Consider the following 18,141-nt stretch of genomic DNA (forward strand, 5'->3'; position numbering starts at 1 on the left):
AACTGCTATTTAGGCTCTAAAAGCAGATTTAATTGTGTTCCTAAGTCCCCAACAAAACAAACTCCTACACAGGGCTTCCAGGAAAGCCTTTTCCTGGAATCTCATTTGGCAAACACAAAGAAGGGGGAGACTGCACTGAGAACAGCCTTGAGGAGAAGGACTTGGGGGCATTGGGTGAGGAGAAGCTCCCCATGACCCAGCTTCAGTGTGCGCTTGAGCCCAGAACCCCCCGTGTGCTGGGCTGTACCCCCAGAGCAGGAGCAGCAGGCTGGGGGGGATTCTCAGCTCATGCCCTGATGAAAGGCACCTGAGAGGCCTCAGGGCACACACGTCTCACCCAGACCCACAGCACCCTCTCCCCACTAGCACCCCCCAGCAGCCAGCACATGGCATTCAAATTGCACCTTGCTCAGGTAGATGCACAAGTGTGTAAAGCACTTTCAATGCAAGTGGTTGAAGCCCTACGTTAAATGTTAACCCCGCACACATTTCAGGCTATAATCAAGTTGTAATTAAGTTTGAATTGTAAACTCCAAAGTCGTTTGTTAAAGAAGCTCAAGTTCCTTCCTCCAGACAACAATTCCCACCCCCCCATCTAACATGCACCTGGGTAAAAGCTGCTCTGGCCAGAAGATAAGGACTAGGTTTAAGGATTAATGAATGCTAGTACAGCCTTTAGGAAGAATCACCAACATAACTGGCAACAGCAAGAACCCCATTAACCAAGTAGAACACCAGCACCCTTTAGTAGTCAGTGCCAGCAATGGGAGGACACAGCAGAGCCCCAGACACAGCCCCAAACACCAGCTGAGCACCGCCAAAGAGCCAAACATTACCCAAAGGCCTTCCAGCTTCAGCTCCACAGGCTTTCATCCCTACTCCAGCTTGAACTGCTTTCAAAGAGCAATTTACTCAGGGACCACATCATTAGCTTGATTATAAGCCTGATCTTTGCTTCAGGTTGCAGCTGTTAAGTGAAACAAGCTTTTAATCTGACTTCAAGTTTATCTGCCTGCAGCCCCTGACCCCCTCCTGTGAGGTGCTGCATTACGAAATCAGGACATAGCCAACCAAAAAGGAACTTCCAGGCACTCGGCTATGAGCTGATAGCAGCTTTCAACACAGCACTGCCGAGCAACATGGAATCTAGGGCTTGAACCCACCACACATTCCACTCCACTCGCCAAGCTCACACCAAGGTCACACCACCCACAGGTGCTCTCCTGCTCTGCAGGACTTGTGATTCCAGAGCATCTGCCATGCTGAGGCTACCAGCCCTATGAGCAGAAGCATTTGAGTCTTCAGAAAGATTTTAGTCCTGTTCCCTTTGACAAAATCTGCTTTTTCAATGCTTGAAATCCACTGACTCTGAATTCAAGACTCTGCAAGAAGGTAAGTGAGCAGCACAGGAAGAGTCGAGCTGCACGAAATACAGCAAGCAGCAAGGTACAGGTTAGAAACAAGCCCTGATGCAACTGTCACCTTTCACTTTTGTTTTGTTCAAGCCTGAACAGCAGGAAGGCCAAAGCAATGTGTGACTTCCTCCTGGGGTGGAATCCGAGTAGCCAATGCCTCGGCTGGCCAAGAGGAGCTCCAATAATACTCTGTGTACTGGGGACACACAAGAGATTGGACGCAGATGGGCTGCGCTGGCAGCTCCCCGAACACAGCGAGAGGCCGGAACAGAAGCACCACATTGTTTCCTCTGGCTGCTGCAAAGCTACAGGCCCGGACGCACCAGCTCTGCTCAGCACAGGTACCACAGACACCAGCACTGCCCACCCAGCACCCTGACACAGCCCAGCCACGGCTCGGACACAGTGATACTGCAGAATCTCAGGTCAAGCAGCTCTGGGATACAGGGTCCATCATCTTCTGCAGTGAACAAGGACCTCATTATGGAATATATAGTTTAGTTATGCAAAGCACTACCTGCTGTTTGAGTCTCTCCATTATAAGCCACCATTCCTCTGCTGCAAGAAAGTGTTTTACTTCAGCAGGGCTGAAGCACAGCTTCCCATCTCCCCTTCCCTCTTGCTCTTCAGGCTGGGGGAGACTGGCTGGAGCAGCCCTGAGGAGAAGGACTTGGGGGTGTTGGGTGATGAGAAACTCCCCATGACCCGGCTTCAGTGTGCGCTTGAGCCCAGAACCCCCCCGTGTGCTGGGCTGCACCCCCAGAGCGTGAGCAGCAGGTCAGGGAGGGGATTCTCCCCCTCTGCTGCGCTCTGGGGAGACCCCCCCTGCAGTCCTGATCCAGCTCTGGGGCAGCAGCACAAGAGGGACGTGGAGCTGCTGGAGCGAGGCCAGAGGAGGCCCCGGAGCTGCTGCGAGGGCTGGAGCAGCTCTGCTCTGGAGCCAGGCTGAGAGAGCTGGGCTGGGGCAGCCTGGAGAAGAGAAGGCTCCTGAAGGGGAGACCTTAGAGCAGCTCCAGTGCCTAAAGGGGCTCCAGGAAACCTGGAGAGGGGCTTTGGACAAGGGATGTAGGGACAGGACAAGGGGAATGGCTTTAACCTGCCAGAGGGGAGATTGAGATGAGCCCTTAGCCAGAAGCTCTTCCCTGTGAGGGTGCTGAGGCGCTGGCACAGGGTGCCCAGAGAAGCTGTGGCTGCCCCAGCCCTGGCAGTGTTCAAGGCCAGGTTGGACACAGGGGCTTGGAGCAACCTGCTCTAGTGGAAGGTGTCCCTGCCCGTGGCAGGGGCTTGGAACTGGATGAGCTTTAAGGTCCCTTCAACCCAAACCAGGCTGGGATTCTGTCAGGTCCACCAAGTTCCCACAGGATAGCCCATAAGAGACAGTGAACTCAGCTTTTACTTGCTCTCCCATTCAAGGAGCTCCCAGCAGTGCCTCAGTTATCCAGTCACAGGTAATGCATTTCGCAAGGATAAGCCACATACACAGGGATGTGCTGAGCCCAAAGTGTATCAGCTCAACTCTTGAAATGGAAGCCACTGGCTATTGCCCTTCAATGTTCCCCCCTTCCTGCCCCTGCACAGCTTCCCATGGCACTTCTTATAAAAGACATCAAAAGTGATCACTATGTATGTACCAGAACAACAATGAAGTAGTACTTCACTGTTACCCCCACACTTGTGGCTGGTGTCATTACTGACACCCCAAACATCTCTCACAAGACAAGAGGTCCAAGTTTGAGACCTGCAAGCCAGGAAGTGCCCGAGCTCCCTGCTGAGGGACTGCAGTGAATGATACCAGAGGCAACCCAAGAGCACACCTCAAGTCTTGAGCTCTTCTGGAGCATCTGCTTAAAGAACAGCTGCTGCTTCATGTGGAAACGTCTCGAGTCACTGGACAAGCCCAAGAGCAACCAGAGACACATGGGGACAGACCACGAGGTTCCTGCTCTGCCTCACCCCACAACACTACTTACCCAACCACCCAGAACTCCTTGTCCTGCCCCTTTTCCAGCCCAGGAGAGCTCAACATGCGAGAGGCCCTTTCAGGTAACACTGTGTCAAAGGTTTACTCTTGGGATTTTCTGCTTGTTTCCAAGTTCTCATCCCTGTATTATCCAAGGACACAAAGAGTTTGGAGAAAACCTCACAGCATCAAACCCAATGTGCCCCAGCACAGGAGGCAGTGGCAAGCTCGAGACCTGACCAAGACTGATAATACCCTCTAACAATGCCCAAGCAGCAGCTTCCCTTCCCATTGCTTCTTTGTGCTCAAGTCTACTGGGATTATTTCCACTCCATCCACATGCTGCAGGCTTTTGTTCCTGCCACAAGGTGCAACAGCAAAGGTCGGACACTCCCCATTCCCCTGTTGTCCTGGCAGGGCTGGGCACTCCACAGACACCAGAACAAAAGCAAGAAGATACCAACCTCCCCACAGGCTTAAAATAGCTGGAGTGTAAACAGGGAGCGATTCTCACTCAAGTAGTTAAGAGGCAGCCACAGTAACTCAAATTAAGAGTGCTCCTTTCTAGCCCGTAGCTTAACTCCCATCGAACTGGTAAAGCATGGGAGTAAGTGGGTTGATTTCCCTTCACATACTCGGTTGGATATGTTGCCTACAGCCCTATCACTGCCTCTCCAACAGCCACCACACTTACTCCACTGAAACATTTGGGACTTTGCAGGGCTCCTCATACACGACTGCTTTGGCGATGCTCTCGCTACTTCCCAAGGCTTTGAGCACTCTCCAAACCTTACACAGTCCCCATTATCCCTCAGGATCCTCCATCTCTCACAAGCAGCTCACAGAACCAATCCACAAGCACCCAATGGTAACAAAGACTCAACACATTCAGCTTCTCTCCTGTTAAAATCCACAGACTAGAAACAAAAGTGCCTCAAGAGCGTTGAATCCTGAACCCCAGCATGCACTAAGCTCTATCAAAGCAGCATTCCCTGCTTCCCAATAGAAGCCAGACCCTCCCCAGTAAAGCCCTGCACTATCCATGCATCCCCCCTACCCCGCCAGCCACACTGACCCCCTTCAGCAGTCACTGCAGTGCACTGAGCATCACTAAGTGAGTGCAGAGTGTTGCAGACAAGGAATACCCGGCCAGAGCACAACTTCCTTACGTAACCTGCTACCATACACTCATTTGGAAACTTCAACACACCGAAGTGATACTCCAAATCCTCCCTGCCCACCTCTACCTACTCCTCAAGCAAACACAAGCCTTCAAGTTCTCCTATTTTCTTCTCCACCTCAGCTTTAATTTGGGTCAGTATGACACATGAAGCTTCACCCAAACTTCAAGATAACCTACAAGCAAAGCAAAGAGGTTAACACACAGTCCCACACTGCACACAGGGCAAAACAGAGCTGCCACACTGTTCCTACATATCGGGTACTGGATTTGCATCTGGTTGTAGTCAGAAAGCAGATTTACACGGCAAAGGAGACCAGAAACCCTCTGGGTGAGCTGGTGGCTACACCTGAGCCTTGCAGGGAGGCTCCAACCAGACAGCTACACATTTAGTGAGGAAGAGGATACCAATTCCTGGCCTGACTCACCGAGGCAATGGAAGCACACTGCAATATCCCTCTCTTTTCTCCCAGTAGGGGACAGAACGATGATGGAGCAGAGCACAGTTTCCAGCCCTCGGGGGGCTCAGCAGCAGCGCTGTCCTGAACGATGTGGACACCAGCCCCAGCCCCGCTCCGTGAGCGGGCACCTCGCCCGCTTCTCCCCGTGAGCCTCCGGCTGACCCCGGCCGCGGAGCGGCCCCGGCCCCATCACACACCGACCCGCAGCGCTGCGGCCGCCCGCGGTGACAAGCTCCCCGAGCAGGGCGCAGAGGGGCCTTTCACCGCCGAGCTCCCGCTCCGGCTCCGCCACAACTCGCGGCGCGGGCGGGTTCCCGCTCCCCCGGGCTCCTCCTCCGCTGTCCCCACGCGTGTCCCGCTCCCCGCACCGACCCCCCCCCCCCGCCGCAGCAGCTGCCGGCGGCCGCTGCCCACCCCCAGGCCCCGCCACCGGCGCCCCCTCGCGGCCCCGGGCCTGGGGGCCACGTTGCTTCGCAAGGGCCCGGCCGCGGCCTCCCCGCGGCGATGGGGAGGTGAGCCCCGGGGCAGGGCCCGGTGAGAGCGGGGGGGGGGATCGCACAAAGCCCGCCCGGGCCCGAAGCGCTGACGGGAGCCAGGCGCTGCCCCCCCCTCCCCTGCAGCCGAGGCAGACCCGGGGGGTCCCCGCGCCTCCGGGGCAGGGCCCGGCCCGGCCTTCCCCCCCCCCCCCCAACCAGGGCTCATCCCGCGGGCCCGGGGCGGCGGCGGGGCCCGGCCCGGGTTATGTAAGGCGGTGGCGGGTGCGGACGCGGTGCGGGCGGCAGCGGGGCCCGGCCCGGCCCTCCCCTTACCTTGTGGATTCTCTTCAGCGCCATTGTGTGCGCGAGGCGGCGAGGAGGGGCGGGCGGGGAGGGGGCAGCCGCGGGGACTATTTTCCGAGGGGGGGAAAGGGGGGGAGGGAAGGAGGAGCGCGGAGGTGGCGGCGGCGCGGATAGAGAAAAGAAGCGGGGGGGGGGAGGAGGAGGAGGAGGGAAAGGGGGGAAGGGAAGGAGAGAGAGAAGGGGGGGAAGGGAAGGAGGGGGAAGGGGCCCCCCCCGGAGGCGGCGGCGGGCGGGGGCCTGCGGCGGCCGGGGCTGGCGCGCTGCTCCCTGGCCGCTGCGCTGGAGCTCGGTGCCGCAGCTCCTATCGCATCCCTCCGCCGACCCTTTATGCGCTGGCGCCTCCTCGCCGGCCTTCCGCGTATCACTCCGCCGCGGCGCACCGACCCCCACCGCTCTCCGCTGAGTGACGGGAGGGCGCGGGGACAGCCGCCGAGACCGGGGCGGGAGCGAAGCGAGGCCGGGGCGGGAGCGAGAGGGGAGAGACGGGCGGGAGAGAAGGAGAAGCGGGAGGGGGGAAGCGGGAAGGGGGGAGGGTGGGACTATTTATCCTGCGGCCGCCGTGCAGAACTCTCCAGAAGGGGGAGGGGGAGAGCGCGGAAGGATACGACGGCGGCGGTGGATGCGTGAGGCGCGGTTGGCCGCCGCGCGCGTGACGGCGGCTTCTCGCGAGAAGACGGGACGGGAAGAAGTCCCGGCCGCGCCGCCGCTGTGGGCATGGGGAGGGCCCGGGGCTGCCGGTCACGGTACCCCCGGTCTGGGTCCGTATTGTCCCCGTGGCCCGGGCGGGACCCGCGAGATGGGGCCCGGCAGCAGATGCCCCTTGGAAGAGGCGGGCCGGGGCCGGCAGTGGGTTGCGGTCAGTGGCGCTGGGAGCGGGGCCGGTGACACGCTGTATGTGCCCCGCGGCTGTGCCGCAGTGTCCCCTGCCCGCGGGGAGCGCCGCGGGGCTGGCACAGGGTGCCCAGAGAAGCTGTGGCTGCCCTATCCCTGGCAGTGTTCAAGGCCAGGTTGGACACAGGGGCTTGGAGCAACCTGCTCTAGCAGAAGGTGTCCCTGCCCGTGGCGGGGGGTTGGAACTGGGTGAGCTTTAAGGTCCCTTCAACCCAAACCATTCCATGACTATGATTTGATGAATTCATTTTTAGGCCTGGGAGGACGCATGGTCAAAGCACACCAAGTGGGCCATGTGCTTATTGCACAGACGTGGCTGTGTAATAAAGCTTTAAACCATCACACAAGTTTAAATAGTGAAGGATCTCCAGTGCCACAACCACAGTGTGAAGAACAGGAGGCTCGGTACCCATCAGGCAGCACGGAGGGAGGTGAAGGCTCCCCAGCAGTGACAGCATCAATAGCCATGATGGGCAGAGGTGGAAGAAAGACTCGTTTCCATCCAGCATCTGCATGGAGAACACCAACACAGGCAAAAACAACAACTGTTCTCAGGTGACTGAGGAGCTCGTGTCAAACAGTTCATCCAGTGGTAATGCTGATGAGTACCAACAAGCCAAAGGGTTCTGCGCAGCTTCAGTGAGGTTCTGAGCCCTGTAACCATGTCCTGTATCAAAGTGTGATGGGCAAGTGCCATCAACAGCCAGCTCAGAGAAAAGGGCAGCTTCCCTTCAGGTCCAAACCACAGAAACCAGTGAAGGAGGCAGGGAACAGAAGGAAGGAGGCAGGGAGCAGGTTGCTGCTTGGCCGAAGGAGTGCACACAATCAAACGCGCTTGTTCAGCCTAACACCCAGACTGCCTGTACATACACACCCCCGTGGGGCATCTTGTAACAGTGAGATGCTTTCAAATCTACACCACATGAGGGTCTTTTCTGTTGCTCCTGCTTCTCTTCCCATCGCCAGCTTTGGATCACGAGATGGATCATGGGGCTGGATGCTTGCCCTCCGTCCTGGGCTTGCGGTGGGCTTCCAACTGCTTCCAAGTTGGCAGTCCTGCTACCAGAGCGAGTAAGGAAAATGCCAAGAAGCATTTTTCATCAGGATTGGAAGATAAGGCTTCCCAAGAACACATCAGGGTTTGTTCCTTTGTGGGAAGGCCTGGTTTCCTATGGATTTCTCTTGTGTGTAACTACCATTTTTAGTGGATTGTGCTGTTTCTCTGTTCTTGCCTGTCTTCTCACCTGGTACAGCAGCAGGGTTGGTTTCCACTGTTCTTGTCAATCCCACACCTCCTGTGCATCTCTTGGCAGAGAGGGATGAAGGGCTGAAACAGGAGGCTTTAGGGGCTGGTGGCTTTAGCACAGGGTGTGTTTTGAGTTAATTTCTCTGTCCTCCTTCACACTTGGTATGGAGAGAATAAATCACTGATTCATAGCAATGGGATTTGGGCTGGTGTGTGCTTCAACTCCTTGGATTCATTTTGTGCTTTCTTGCTTTTTCCCCTCTTTTTTGGCACCTTCTGAGTTTCTGGACACCCCTTCGTTGCAGAAGAGCAGAGAACAAGCACAAAGCAGGCCACTGTCCGTCCCTGCCACACCAGTCTCCACCAGTATGGGGAGCTGGAAATGCTCAAATAACACTAATCCCAAGTACTCCCGCCCTTATGGCTCCCTCAGTCCTGGGCCAGAGACAAAACTGCTTTTCTTCCAACATTCCCATAGAATCCCAGAATCCCAGACTGGTTTGGGTTGGAAGGGACCAGTTCCAAGCCCCTGCCACGGGCAGGGACACCTTTCCTGTGCCAGCGCCTCAGCACCCTCACAGGGAAGAGCTTCTGCCTAACAGCTCATCTCAATCTCCCCTCGGGCAGGTTAAAGCCATTCCGCTTGTCCTGTTCCTCTCATTTCCTGCTTTCTCTTGTTAGGACACTCTTCTCCTACCTGCTGCCTTCATCCCTGCTTCTCTTCCACCTCACCTCAGACTTTTCAGGTGTCCTGCAGATTTCAGTCTCTTCCCACCCCTTCCCAAACAGTGCAATTGACCCATATGCGCTTTTCCGTACCCCACATGAGCTCCTATCCTGGTCCTCTTCTCCAACAGGGTGAGTTCTGCTCCCCAGCACCAGAGAAGACGCTCCGGGCCGCATCTGCTGTGAGAATTCCTGGCTGGTCCCCACCCCTAGCAGCTCCTGCTGCAGACAAAGCTCTCCCCGCTTAGCCAGGAGCTGCCTCTCCGTGCTGGCGGCTGCTGGCCCCTCACACAGCACCCAAAATGCCATTTCAGGAGGCATTTCACCTGCAGCTCTGCTTTCACCCTCTCAGCCTGAAGAGCCAGGGCGTTTGTGGGGTCTTTTGTCCTCAGCTGTGCTCGTAGCTCCCGTTCCAGAGAGCAGCCCTGAGTGATCTGCTCTGTGTGCCTGCCAACACGATCCTGTGCCAGCATCGCCCGCTACAAACCAGCAGAGCATCGCTGGAGGAGTTAGCTGAGTCCTGCCTTATCCTCAGATGGCTCCGTGTGTCTTTCCTTCGCCATCTTCCTCTGAGCAGCTCTGCTCCACAGGGTCAGCTTGCAGTGCTCTGTGAGGGAAGAAGACTTAGACGTGCTTAGACAAAGGCTCAAGAACTCAAAGGAGTGCAAACTGCCCAGCCTCGCTGGCTACATCTGGTGTTCCTGGGCTTTGGCAACCAGTGAGGCCTTCGTTAGCAGGTGAATAAAGCTAAAGGAGGTAAAATACAGCTGGAAAAGGGAAAATCCCACACTTTACCAGTGTTGGGCACATACTTCAAAGCTCCAAAGAGAAAAACTCTCAGAACAACAGACCTGGAGCAGTGGGGAAAGTGAAGGGTTAGGGAGAACAAAGTTCTGCCTCTTGGGGAACAGCAGAGGCTGCACCCCTTTCTTGCCTCCAGAGCTGCTAAACCTTTGTGTCTTGCAAAGACGGAGCAGCCACTTTTCCCCTTGCTGGTTGGTGTTCCCTCCAGGAGCAGCTGGCTCCAGAGCAGAGCTGCTCCAGCCCTCGCAGCAGCTCCGGGGCCTCCTCTGGCCTCGCTCCAGCAGCTCCATGTCCCTCTTGTGCTGTTGCCCCAGAGGACATCTGCTGCCCTGGGTCTGTGGCCACCAGAACCAGGCACCCGAGAGGCTGGAGGGCCTTATTGACCAGCCAGAGCCCGGCAGCAGCTGTCCGTGTGTTGCAGTGTCCATGGGCACTGCTCCTGAGTCAGCATCTCCCGGAGCTGTGTGGGGTGGGGGGACCCCACTGTGTGTGTGTCCCCTCTCTGCTAGAAGGAATTTGCTTCTGTTTCACCCCTGGAAACCTGCTGCACTCAGTAAATTAAATCTAAGTTCTTGTCTCCTTCCTTACCGCGGCTTGGCTCAGCCCACTGTGACCTGCCAGGTAAGTCGGGGCTTCCCAGAAGTCATGTTTGAAACCTGCCACACGTGCTGCCCAGTGCCCGGGTTTCCTGCGTGCTGCAGGAGGGAGGGCTCTGCTCCTCTCTGCAGCCATGATTGCTCCTTTCATTTTCACTTTCCGTGGTGCTGGGAAGGGCAGCCGCACCCAGGGCACCAGGAGCCCGTTAAGGTGCTCCAGGTCTCTGTGTGCAGCAGCAGCCGCCCAGGCGGGAGCACTGAGCCCAGCAACCACGGGGCGGGAAACCCGGGCAGCTGCTGCGGTGAGTACAACGAGGAGCACTCACTGCTCCCCCAGGCCCTGTGGCTGCAGAGCAGGAGGGGCTGGCGTGAGGTTGGGATTTGGGAGTGGGGTGGCCCCCCAGGCCCTGCTTGCCAAGCCCATTGGGGCACGGGGGGCAGCCCTGGGCAGCGCACAAGGGAACCTCCCCAGGAGCAGCTGCATTTCGGCAGCGTGCAGAGGGCTCCGTTGCAAGCTTTGGGGTGCTCAGTGGGCACTGGATGTGCACGTGTTCCCCTTCTCCACTCCCCGCGGTGGGTGCTGGGGGCAGTGGTCACTGCTGACCCCTGCTCTCTGCCACAGATGTCTCGGGGACCACAGCGGCCGCAGCGCCCCAGCACCCTGCGCATCCCCAGAGCGCGGGGAGGCCGAGCCCAGCGCGCCGGGTACCTGCTCCTGGCCGTGTGTGCCGCAGCGCTGTACCTCGCCGGGGAGCCCCTCCTGCCCACCGCCCGCAGCCTCACCTTCCACTTTCTGGCCCTGCAGGTCGGGGTGCTGCTCAAGGGCACCTGCTACCTGGCGGAGGAGATCTTCCACCTCCAGTCCAGGTGAGACAGCCTGGCCACGGCTGTGTCCCAGGCTGCGGGGCCACCCTGGGGACGAGGACAGAGCAGCCTCTGGGTGTTGGGGGGAGCATCTGCTCCTTTACTCCTGCTTGTGCCCTCTGTGGCAAGGCTCTGCTGTGCCCCAGCAGCACACACTGCTCTCCATCAGCTTCCCATCCCTCCCATCTCTTCCTCCCTTCTCTCCCCCTCTCCTGCCTGCCTAGCTCTCATGTATGGATGTCTCCTCGCCTTTTCTTTCCTCTCCTTTCCTCTCCCCTCCTCTCCTCATAGCTCCCCAATGTGCCCTTTCCCTGTGTAACATACCTCAGCCCCCAGCCTCTTCCCACCACCCCGTACTGGCGGGCATCGAGCTGTTGGAGATAGTATCCCCTTGCCGTCCTGTGTGACACTGCATCTGCTCCCCTCTGACACCCGTGGGTGCTGCAAGCGACCCAATCCCGGGAGGCACCCCGGGTGCGCTGAGCAGGGTCCCCCAGGGCTCTAGGAGTCAGCAGCACTGGCAGGGAGGTGGGAGCATCCCTTGGCCAGTGCCCCATGTGCTGCTTGCTCCTGTCTCCCTGTCCCCTGCAGGCACCGCGGCAGCTTCTGGAGGGCGCTGAGCGCCTGCTTCCCGCTGCCCTGGCACGGGCCCGCGCTGCTGCTCTGCGCCTTGGCCTGCGTGGCTCTTCTCGATGAAGACAGGCAGAAGCTTGGCCTCCACCTTGGCCTGGCCGCCCTGTGCCAGCTCCTCAGCCTCGCCCTGGGGCTCCACGTAAGGCACCAACCCCTCTGTCCTGGCTGGCTGCTGGGGGAGCGCTTCAGCCCTACGCAGTGGTGGGGGCACACGGCCGGGTCCGCATGGCCCCTGCACATACAGCCCACCCGCACCCTGCCCCACAGTGGGGCAAACACCTCATCAGCTCAGCCCCAAAGAGCTGATCTCCTCCACGCCGTGCTGCCACGCTGTAGGCAGGAGCTGCCAGCCTGCCTTTGAATGAGCACGGCCCCCCCGGTGCTGGCAGCAGCCCTCCCGCAGCCAGAGCCCCACTGACACAAACCCCGGGTGTTTATAAGTGTGTCAGTGAAGCCGGTACTTGAGGGAAGGGGTGGCTGTGTGCTGTCTATGGGTTCATTATAGGGGGGGCTGCGGGCAGAGAGCCAAGCTCCAGGTACCTCTGCAGTACTCCAGGGCTCTGCTTTCCCCCAGCTGAGCTGCATGGGAGAGGGATCATGCAGGCTACAGGAAGGTGCTTTGGGGACTGAACACCTATTTCCAACTAAATCACAGACTCATGGAACCCCAGCCTGGTTTGGGTTGGAAGGGACATAAAGCTCATCCAGTTCCAACCCCCTGCCACAGGCAGGGACACCTTCCGCTAGAGCAGGTTGCTCCAAGCCCCTGTGTCCAACCTGGCCTTGAACACTGCCAGGGATGGGGCAGCCACAGCTTCTCTGGGCGCCCTGTGCCAGCGCCTCAGCACCCTAATGAACACACAGAGCTGGCTCATGGTGTTCTCACCACTCTGTGAACACACAGGAGCCACTGGTGGCCCTGGAAACCCCACCATCAGGCGGTGGAATGTCCCCTCTCAGATGCTGGAAGCACTGGGCAGAGCCATAAGTTGCCCTGGGACACACAATCCCGATGGAGGGTGCAGCCAGAAACATGCCCCACTCGCCCCAGCATCAGCTTCCTCACCTGCAGGGGCTGTGGTGGTGGAAGGGGCAGCAGGGAGCTCACCTCCACGTCAGTCTGCTCCCAGTCCCTGCAGAGAACCCAGCGATGCAGAAGAGCCCAGGTGCTGCTTTCACCCCCCCTGCTCTGTCTTTGTTCCCTCTGCAGAAGCCCTCAGCAGTGGAAGCGTCCGAGATGTCCGAGAGGTCCAAGCAGAACGTCGCTCATGGACTTGCCTGGTCTTATTATGTTGGGTACCTAAAAATAGTCCTGCCACGTACGTAGCTCTTTCCCTGCATTATCATGCCTAGAGATAGAAATAGCTCCTAATAACAATCCTCCCACTTTTACAGCGTTAGCAGGGAAATGGGGAGCGAGGTGGAAAGCAGCTGGACTCACACCAGCCCCCTCTGCCCCATGCTCTCTTCCACCAGGGCTGCCAAAGTCAATGGAGGAATTCAGCAGAGCCAACCCCAGCGTGCTGTCATGCAGGGGCACCTGGAAGCTCCACATCTTGGTCCCTCTGAGCTGCGACGTCTGTGATGACCTGGAGAAAGCTGACAGCAATATCCAGTACCTGACCGACCTCACTGAAACCACTCTGACCCGAGCTGGCACCAAAAACAGGGTCTACAAACACAGCCTCTATGCCATCAGGGATGAGGATAACAAGGTAGAGAGTGCAGCGTCAGGCCAGTGGTCAGCATGCCTCAGCCCAAAGGTCCTCCTGGCCTCAGACCCTGGTCCAGAAGTGGCCATATGGGCAGGACAGTGTCCCCTCTCCCCATAGATACACCCAGCTTTCAGCAGGCTTCCATGGCATGGAGAGGTCCTGGTCAATGAAGGCCCATCTGCACCCCTTCCTGCTGGCTGCCTCCTCCCAGGCTCAGCCCTTGCAGGGATGTTGGGCTCATTTAACCCCTCCTGGAGCTCATGGGAGTCCAGAAAGCAGCAGAGACGTGAGCAGAAAGCAGCAGCTGTAGGGTACAGAGCATCACTTCCCATGGGACAAGTGAATATTTTTGTTGTGAAGAGGTGCTCGAAAATGTCTCTGTGAGTCATTACATCATTTGACTCTCTCCCAATGCACCAGTCACCTCTTTTCCAGGCTGTGGAGCCCTAAATCCCTCCATCTCACACTGCACTCATCTCCTTCCACACCTCCAAGCAGTTGGGCCTCTGTGGAGGAGGGAACATGCTGGTCCTGCTGCCACAGCCGTGGATGGAGGTGTTGGCAGAGCGATGCTTCCCACCTGGGTCCCCATAAGTGGCCTTTTGCTGGTGCCCGAGCACTGAGCTGCTGCCCGCAGGGGCTCCAGAGCCTCCTTCCTGGCCCTGCCTCTGGGATAGTGCAGTCGGCATTGGGCTTTTCCTGCCACGATGCACACACCGATGCTGTGTTTCATCTGCCAGCCTCCTGCTGAGTCACTCGGCTCCAAGGGAGCTCCAGCAGCTCTGCAGCCTGGACCTGCCCTGCCCCACCGTGTGCTGCCAGTAAAACCCACCCCTTGGCACCAGCACTGGGTCACTGGGGCATCTGCCTCCCAAAGCTGGAAGCTCTTCCTGCTATTTACGGAGGGATCCCATTCCTCTTCCTTCTAATGCTTTATTAAACTTTCCAGTTTACCCAGTAGAAGACTTACTGGCAACCCAGCTCCTCCTTGGAATTCTTAGGGCTTTAACAAACCTCATCTGTTTGATCAGCCTCCTCCTAGCTGAGCATTCATCTCGCCAGTGTTTATCCTCCTCTCCATTCTCCTGCACCCCATTAGGACACTCAGAATTCCACTTGTCCAGCAGAGCAGCCGCAGAGAAGGTGTGATCATCCAGCTCCAGCCCCTGCCGCGGGCAGGGACACCTTCCACTAGAGCAGGTTGCTCCAAGCCCCTGTGTGCAACCTGGCCTTGAACACTGCCAGGGATGGGGCAGCCACAGCTTCTCTGGGCACCCTGTGCCAGCACCTCAGCACTCTCACAGGGAAGAACTTCTGCCTCAGAGCTCATCTCAATCTCCCTGTGGTCCATCGCACAGCCCCAGGGCAGGGCACGGAGCAGCTGAGGGGTCTGAGGGCTCTGCCCAGCACCAGGGTCCCCTGGCAGCCCTTTGCTGGCTGCTCAGTTCTTCTGCCCTCATGTCTGTTTCTTCCTTCCCTGCAGCTCTGGCACTGTGCAGTGGAATATGCCACCCCGCTGCAGTCCCTCTACGCCATGTCCCAGGATGAGTGTGCTGCCTTCAGCCGGGAGGACCGCCTGGAGCAGGCCAAGCTTTTCTACAGGAGCTTGGAGGAGATCCTGAAAGGCTCCAAGGAGTGCGCGGGCACCTACCGGCTCATTGCGTATGAGGGTGAGTGAGGAGGCAGGAGGGTGCCCACACGGTGGCTGTGCTCTGCCAGCCCTTGAGAGACCTCAGAGCAGGGCAAACAAGGGGAAGCAGGCCATGGAGCTGCTGCAAGGGCTGGAGCAGCTCTGCTCTGGAGCCAGGCTGAGAGAGCTGGGCTGGGGCAGCCTGGAGAAGAGAAGGCTCCTGAAGGGGACACCTTAGAGCAGCTCCAGTGCCTAAAGGGGCTCCAGGAAACCTGGAGAGGGGCTTTGGACAAGAGCCTGCAGGGACAGGACAAGGGGAATGGCTTTAACCTGCCAGAGGGGAGATTGAGATGAGCTCTTAGGCAGAAGCTCTTCCCTGTGAGGGTGCTGAGGCGCTGGCACAGGGTGCCCAGAGAAGCTGTGGCTGCCCCAGCCCTGGCAGTGTTCAAGGCCAGGTTGGACACAGGGGCTTGGAGCAACCTGCTCTAGTGGAAGGTGTCCCTGCCCGTGGCAGGGGGTTGGAACTGGATGAACTTTAAGGTCCCTTCCAATCCAAACCAATCTGTGACTCTATGATTCCAGGAGTCCAGGAGCAAAGTTTTTCCTTCTTCCCATCGTCCTTTCATTTCCCTTCTCCACACCTCCAGAGCAGCAGGCCTTGACAACAGCTTTGTGCTTCTTGCTGAAGTGAACCTCATTGTTTTTCAGAGGAAATTCAGCTCTCTCCCTGATGGGGAGAAGCATTTCTACCCAGCGAGGTAGTTCCCATCACAACACCGTGCCTGTATTTCACTCTCCTTCGTGCACTTTCTCTTTTAACTTCTTTCTCCTGACAAGCTGAAAGGGGGAAGCAAGCACCATGTTTTGACTTCTCAGGGAATGCTGTGTGTGCAGGAACTCTGCTCCCTGCCCTGCCTTGGACTCACCAGTGCAGGTGGGTTTTGTCTGTTTCTGTTCCAGAGCCAGCAGAAGCGGAGCCCCACTTCTTGTCCAGAGAGATCCTGTGGCACCTCCGGCAGCAGCACTGTGAGGAGTACCCGGTGCAGGAGGAGAACCCCCCGCACACCCCATCCACCGCCCTCAGCTCAGCAGAGCTCAGCCTCCACATCAGCACCTCAGACCTGCCGCAGCCGCTGCGAAGTGACGGCTTCTAAAGCACCTGAAGCACCGCCCAGCCCCACACCGTCCCCTCGGGCCTGCCCTTAGCCCCTTCCTCCTGCAGCAAGTGCTGCCCATGGCAGCGAGCCCCAGCCTCCTGCAGGAGCTGCCCAGCGAAGCCTCCCATGCATCGTGGTCACTGGAAAGTGCTGACTCAAAGCAGAGCCCTGTGACACGCTTCCTGTCCTCTTCATGTCCATCTCCTGTAGTTATCTGTGGATGTTTGGGTTTGGTTTCAATCTGCTTTGATTCGTGTCATATAAAGCATTTTCCTCTGAGGCAAGTTGCAGTATCCCGAATCTCTGGCATGATGTGCGGTCTGCCCGCAGTGATCCGGTGGTGCTAGGTTGGGCTTTGGAAATCCCAGCCACGATGTGTGTGCTGGCTCCAACACCTCCATCCACCCTGGCCTCACTAATGGGATGGCTTCTGCAGGCACAAGGGGGAAGTGCAGGACTTCCGGGGCACCCTCCAGCCTGATGAACCCTCCGTGCACTTACACACAAACAGCCTCAATTCCACCCATTCCGACTGTGGAGGACTGACACTGACTGACAATCAGTGGTCCCAAAGTGCAAGAAACCTCCCTGCCTTTGCTCCATCCAGTAATTCACATGCCCACATTGCTCCCAAGCACCCCACAGAAGTGTTTCTCCAGCCCCAGAGGACATGCCAGACCCCTGGAGTGCTGGGAAAGGGGCAGGGTGCAGTCCTGGGACAACTTTCACAGGGCCAGCCTAAGTACTTGGGCCTCATCTGCTCAGGTAGAAGCAGGGCAGGGGATGGATCCTGCTCCAGAGGGACTGCCTGGGCCAAAGGAAGCAGCCAAGAAACACACTCCCCATAGTCAGCTGCTGCCAGAAGCCTTCCCAGCTGGGAAGATAGCAAAATCCCAAAGGGGCTACAGGAAACCTGGAGAGGGGCTTTGGACAAGGGCCTGTAGGGACAGGACAAGGGGAATGGCTTTAACCTGCCAGAGGGAAGATTGAGATGAGCTCTTAGACAGAAGCTCTTCCCTGTGGGGGTGCTGAGGCGCTGGCACAGGGTGCCCAGAGAAGCTGTGGCTGCCCCATCCCTGGCAGTGTTCAAGGCCAGGTTGAACACAGGGGCTTGGAGCAACCTGCTCTAGTGGAAGGTGTCCCTGCCCGTGGCAGGGGCTTGGAACTGGAGGAGCTTTAAGGTCCCTTCAACCCAAACCAGGCTGGGATTCCATAAAGGGATCCCCCTGAGAACACAGTCATACATGTGTGCACCCATCCTGCACTGGCTGGGCACTGAGCTTATGGGGCTCATCTTAGAAGTACAGCCACAGCACCAGTGCTTCCCCTCTGAGTAGAAGAAGAAAACCCTGGGTGTACCGTTTGGATGAGAGCTTGGCTGAGTGTGGTTTCTGCTGGGAAAAGGGCAGCCTGGAAAACCCTGCAGTCACCTCCCACAGGCCACGAGCCACAGGAAGCATGCAGAGCCACGTGCTGCACAGCCACCTGAGCAGAGCCGCCGAGAGCCTCTAACCCACCTCCTTAACCGCCTTGGGAAGCCTCTGGGATTCAAAAGGCCCCTGTGACCTGCTCAGGCTCCTGGGCAGCCCATGGCCAGCAAGCACCTGGATGTCCTTCTCCTCACACAGTGCTGATCCCTGTGAGCCCTTAGAACAGCGTTTGCTGGCCCTCACAGGTGGGTACCACACTCTTGGCCTAGAAGTGTGCTCTGTGCTGGCACCTCCTGCTCCCAGTGTGACACTGAGTAAAGACAGCTTATTCCTGTCTCATTTAAAGCCACTGGTGAGACAACTGCGGTTCCTTCTGCCTCTCCTAAGCTTTCCTTCCCAGGATAAAACTGCTCTTACTGCAGCTGCCCCTCAGCACAGCACCCCAGGTAAGTATCAGGGCTCCATCTTCCATGCATGTGGCAGAACATGGTGGGAGATACCTCTCGCCACCTCCAAGCTTTCGGAGGAGATTTGGCTACATGTTGGTCCTGCTGGGAGTGGGAATTGGAACCCATTTCAGGACTCAGTAAAACC

At 57.9% G+C, this 18,141-nt stretch overlaps 2 protein-coding genes and 1 long non-coding RNA gene across 4 annotated transcripts in view; 2 read left to right on the forward strand and 1 right to left on the reverse strand.

The window, feature by feature from the left end:
* Positions 1-7,011, reverse strand: part of UBE2D2 (ubiquitin conjugating enzyme E2 D2) — a 27,635-nt gene extending 20,624 nt beyond the window's left edge. Inside the window, exon 1 of one of the 2 annotated variants that reach the window (XM_030504031.1) lies at positions 5,826-7,011. In XM_030504031.1, the coding sequence (XP_030359891.1) occupies positions 5,826-5,849 (24 nt within the window). In that variant the 5' untranslated portion in view covers positions 5,850-7,011. Of the gene's footprint in view, positions 1-4,983; positions 5,654-5,825 lie in introns of those variants that run through there. The other variant, XM_030504032.1, reaches the window with a different exon arrangement.
* Positions 5,448-8,192, forward strand: LOC115615637. Its single transcript, XR_003994111.1, has 2 exons — positions 5,448-5,528; positions 7,001-8,192. It is a non-coding gene; the product is annotated as an uncharacterized LOC115615637 (long non-coding RNA).
* A 2,102-nt stretch (positions 8,193-10,294) lies between these two features.
* Positions 10,295-16,397, forward strand: STING1 (stimulator of interferon response cGAMP interactor 1). The gene is made up of 7 exons (XM_030504037.1): positions 10,295-10,420; positions 10,741-10,985; positions 11,574-11,754; positions 12,826-12,934; positions 13,092-13,330; positions 14,814-15,000; positions 15,921-16,397. The coding sequence occupies exons 2-7, from the start codon at positions 10,741-10,743 to the stop codon at positions 16,112-16,114; spliced, it is 1,155 nt and encodes a 384-aa protein (XP_030359897.1). The 5' UTR covers positions 10,295-10,420; the 3' UTR covers positions 16,115-16,397.
* The last annotated feature ends 1,744 nt before the right edge of the window (positions 16,398-18,141 follow it).

The sequence above is a fragment of the Strigops habroptila genome, chromosome 12 (genome assembly GCF_004027225.2).
Source record: "Strigops habroptila isolate Jane chromosome 12, bStrHab1.2.pri, whole genome shotgun sequence".
Classification (NCBI taxonomy): Eukaryota; Metazoa; Chordata; class Aves; order Psittaciformes; family Psittacidae; genus Strigops; species Strigops habroptila.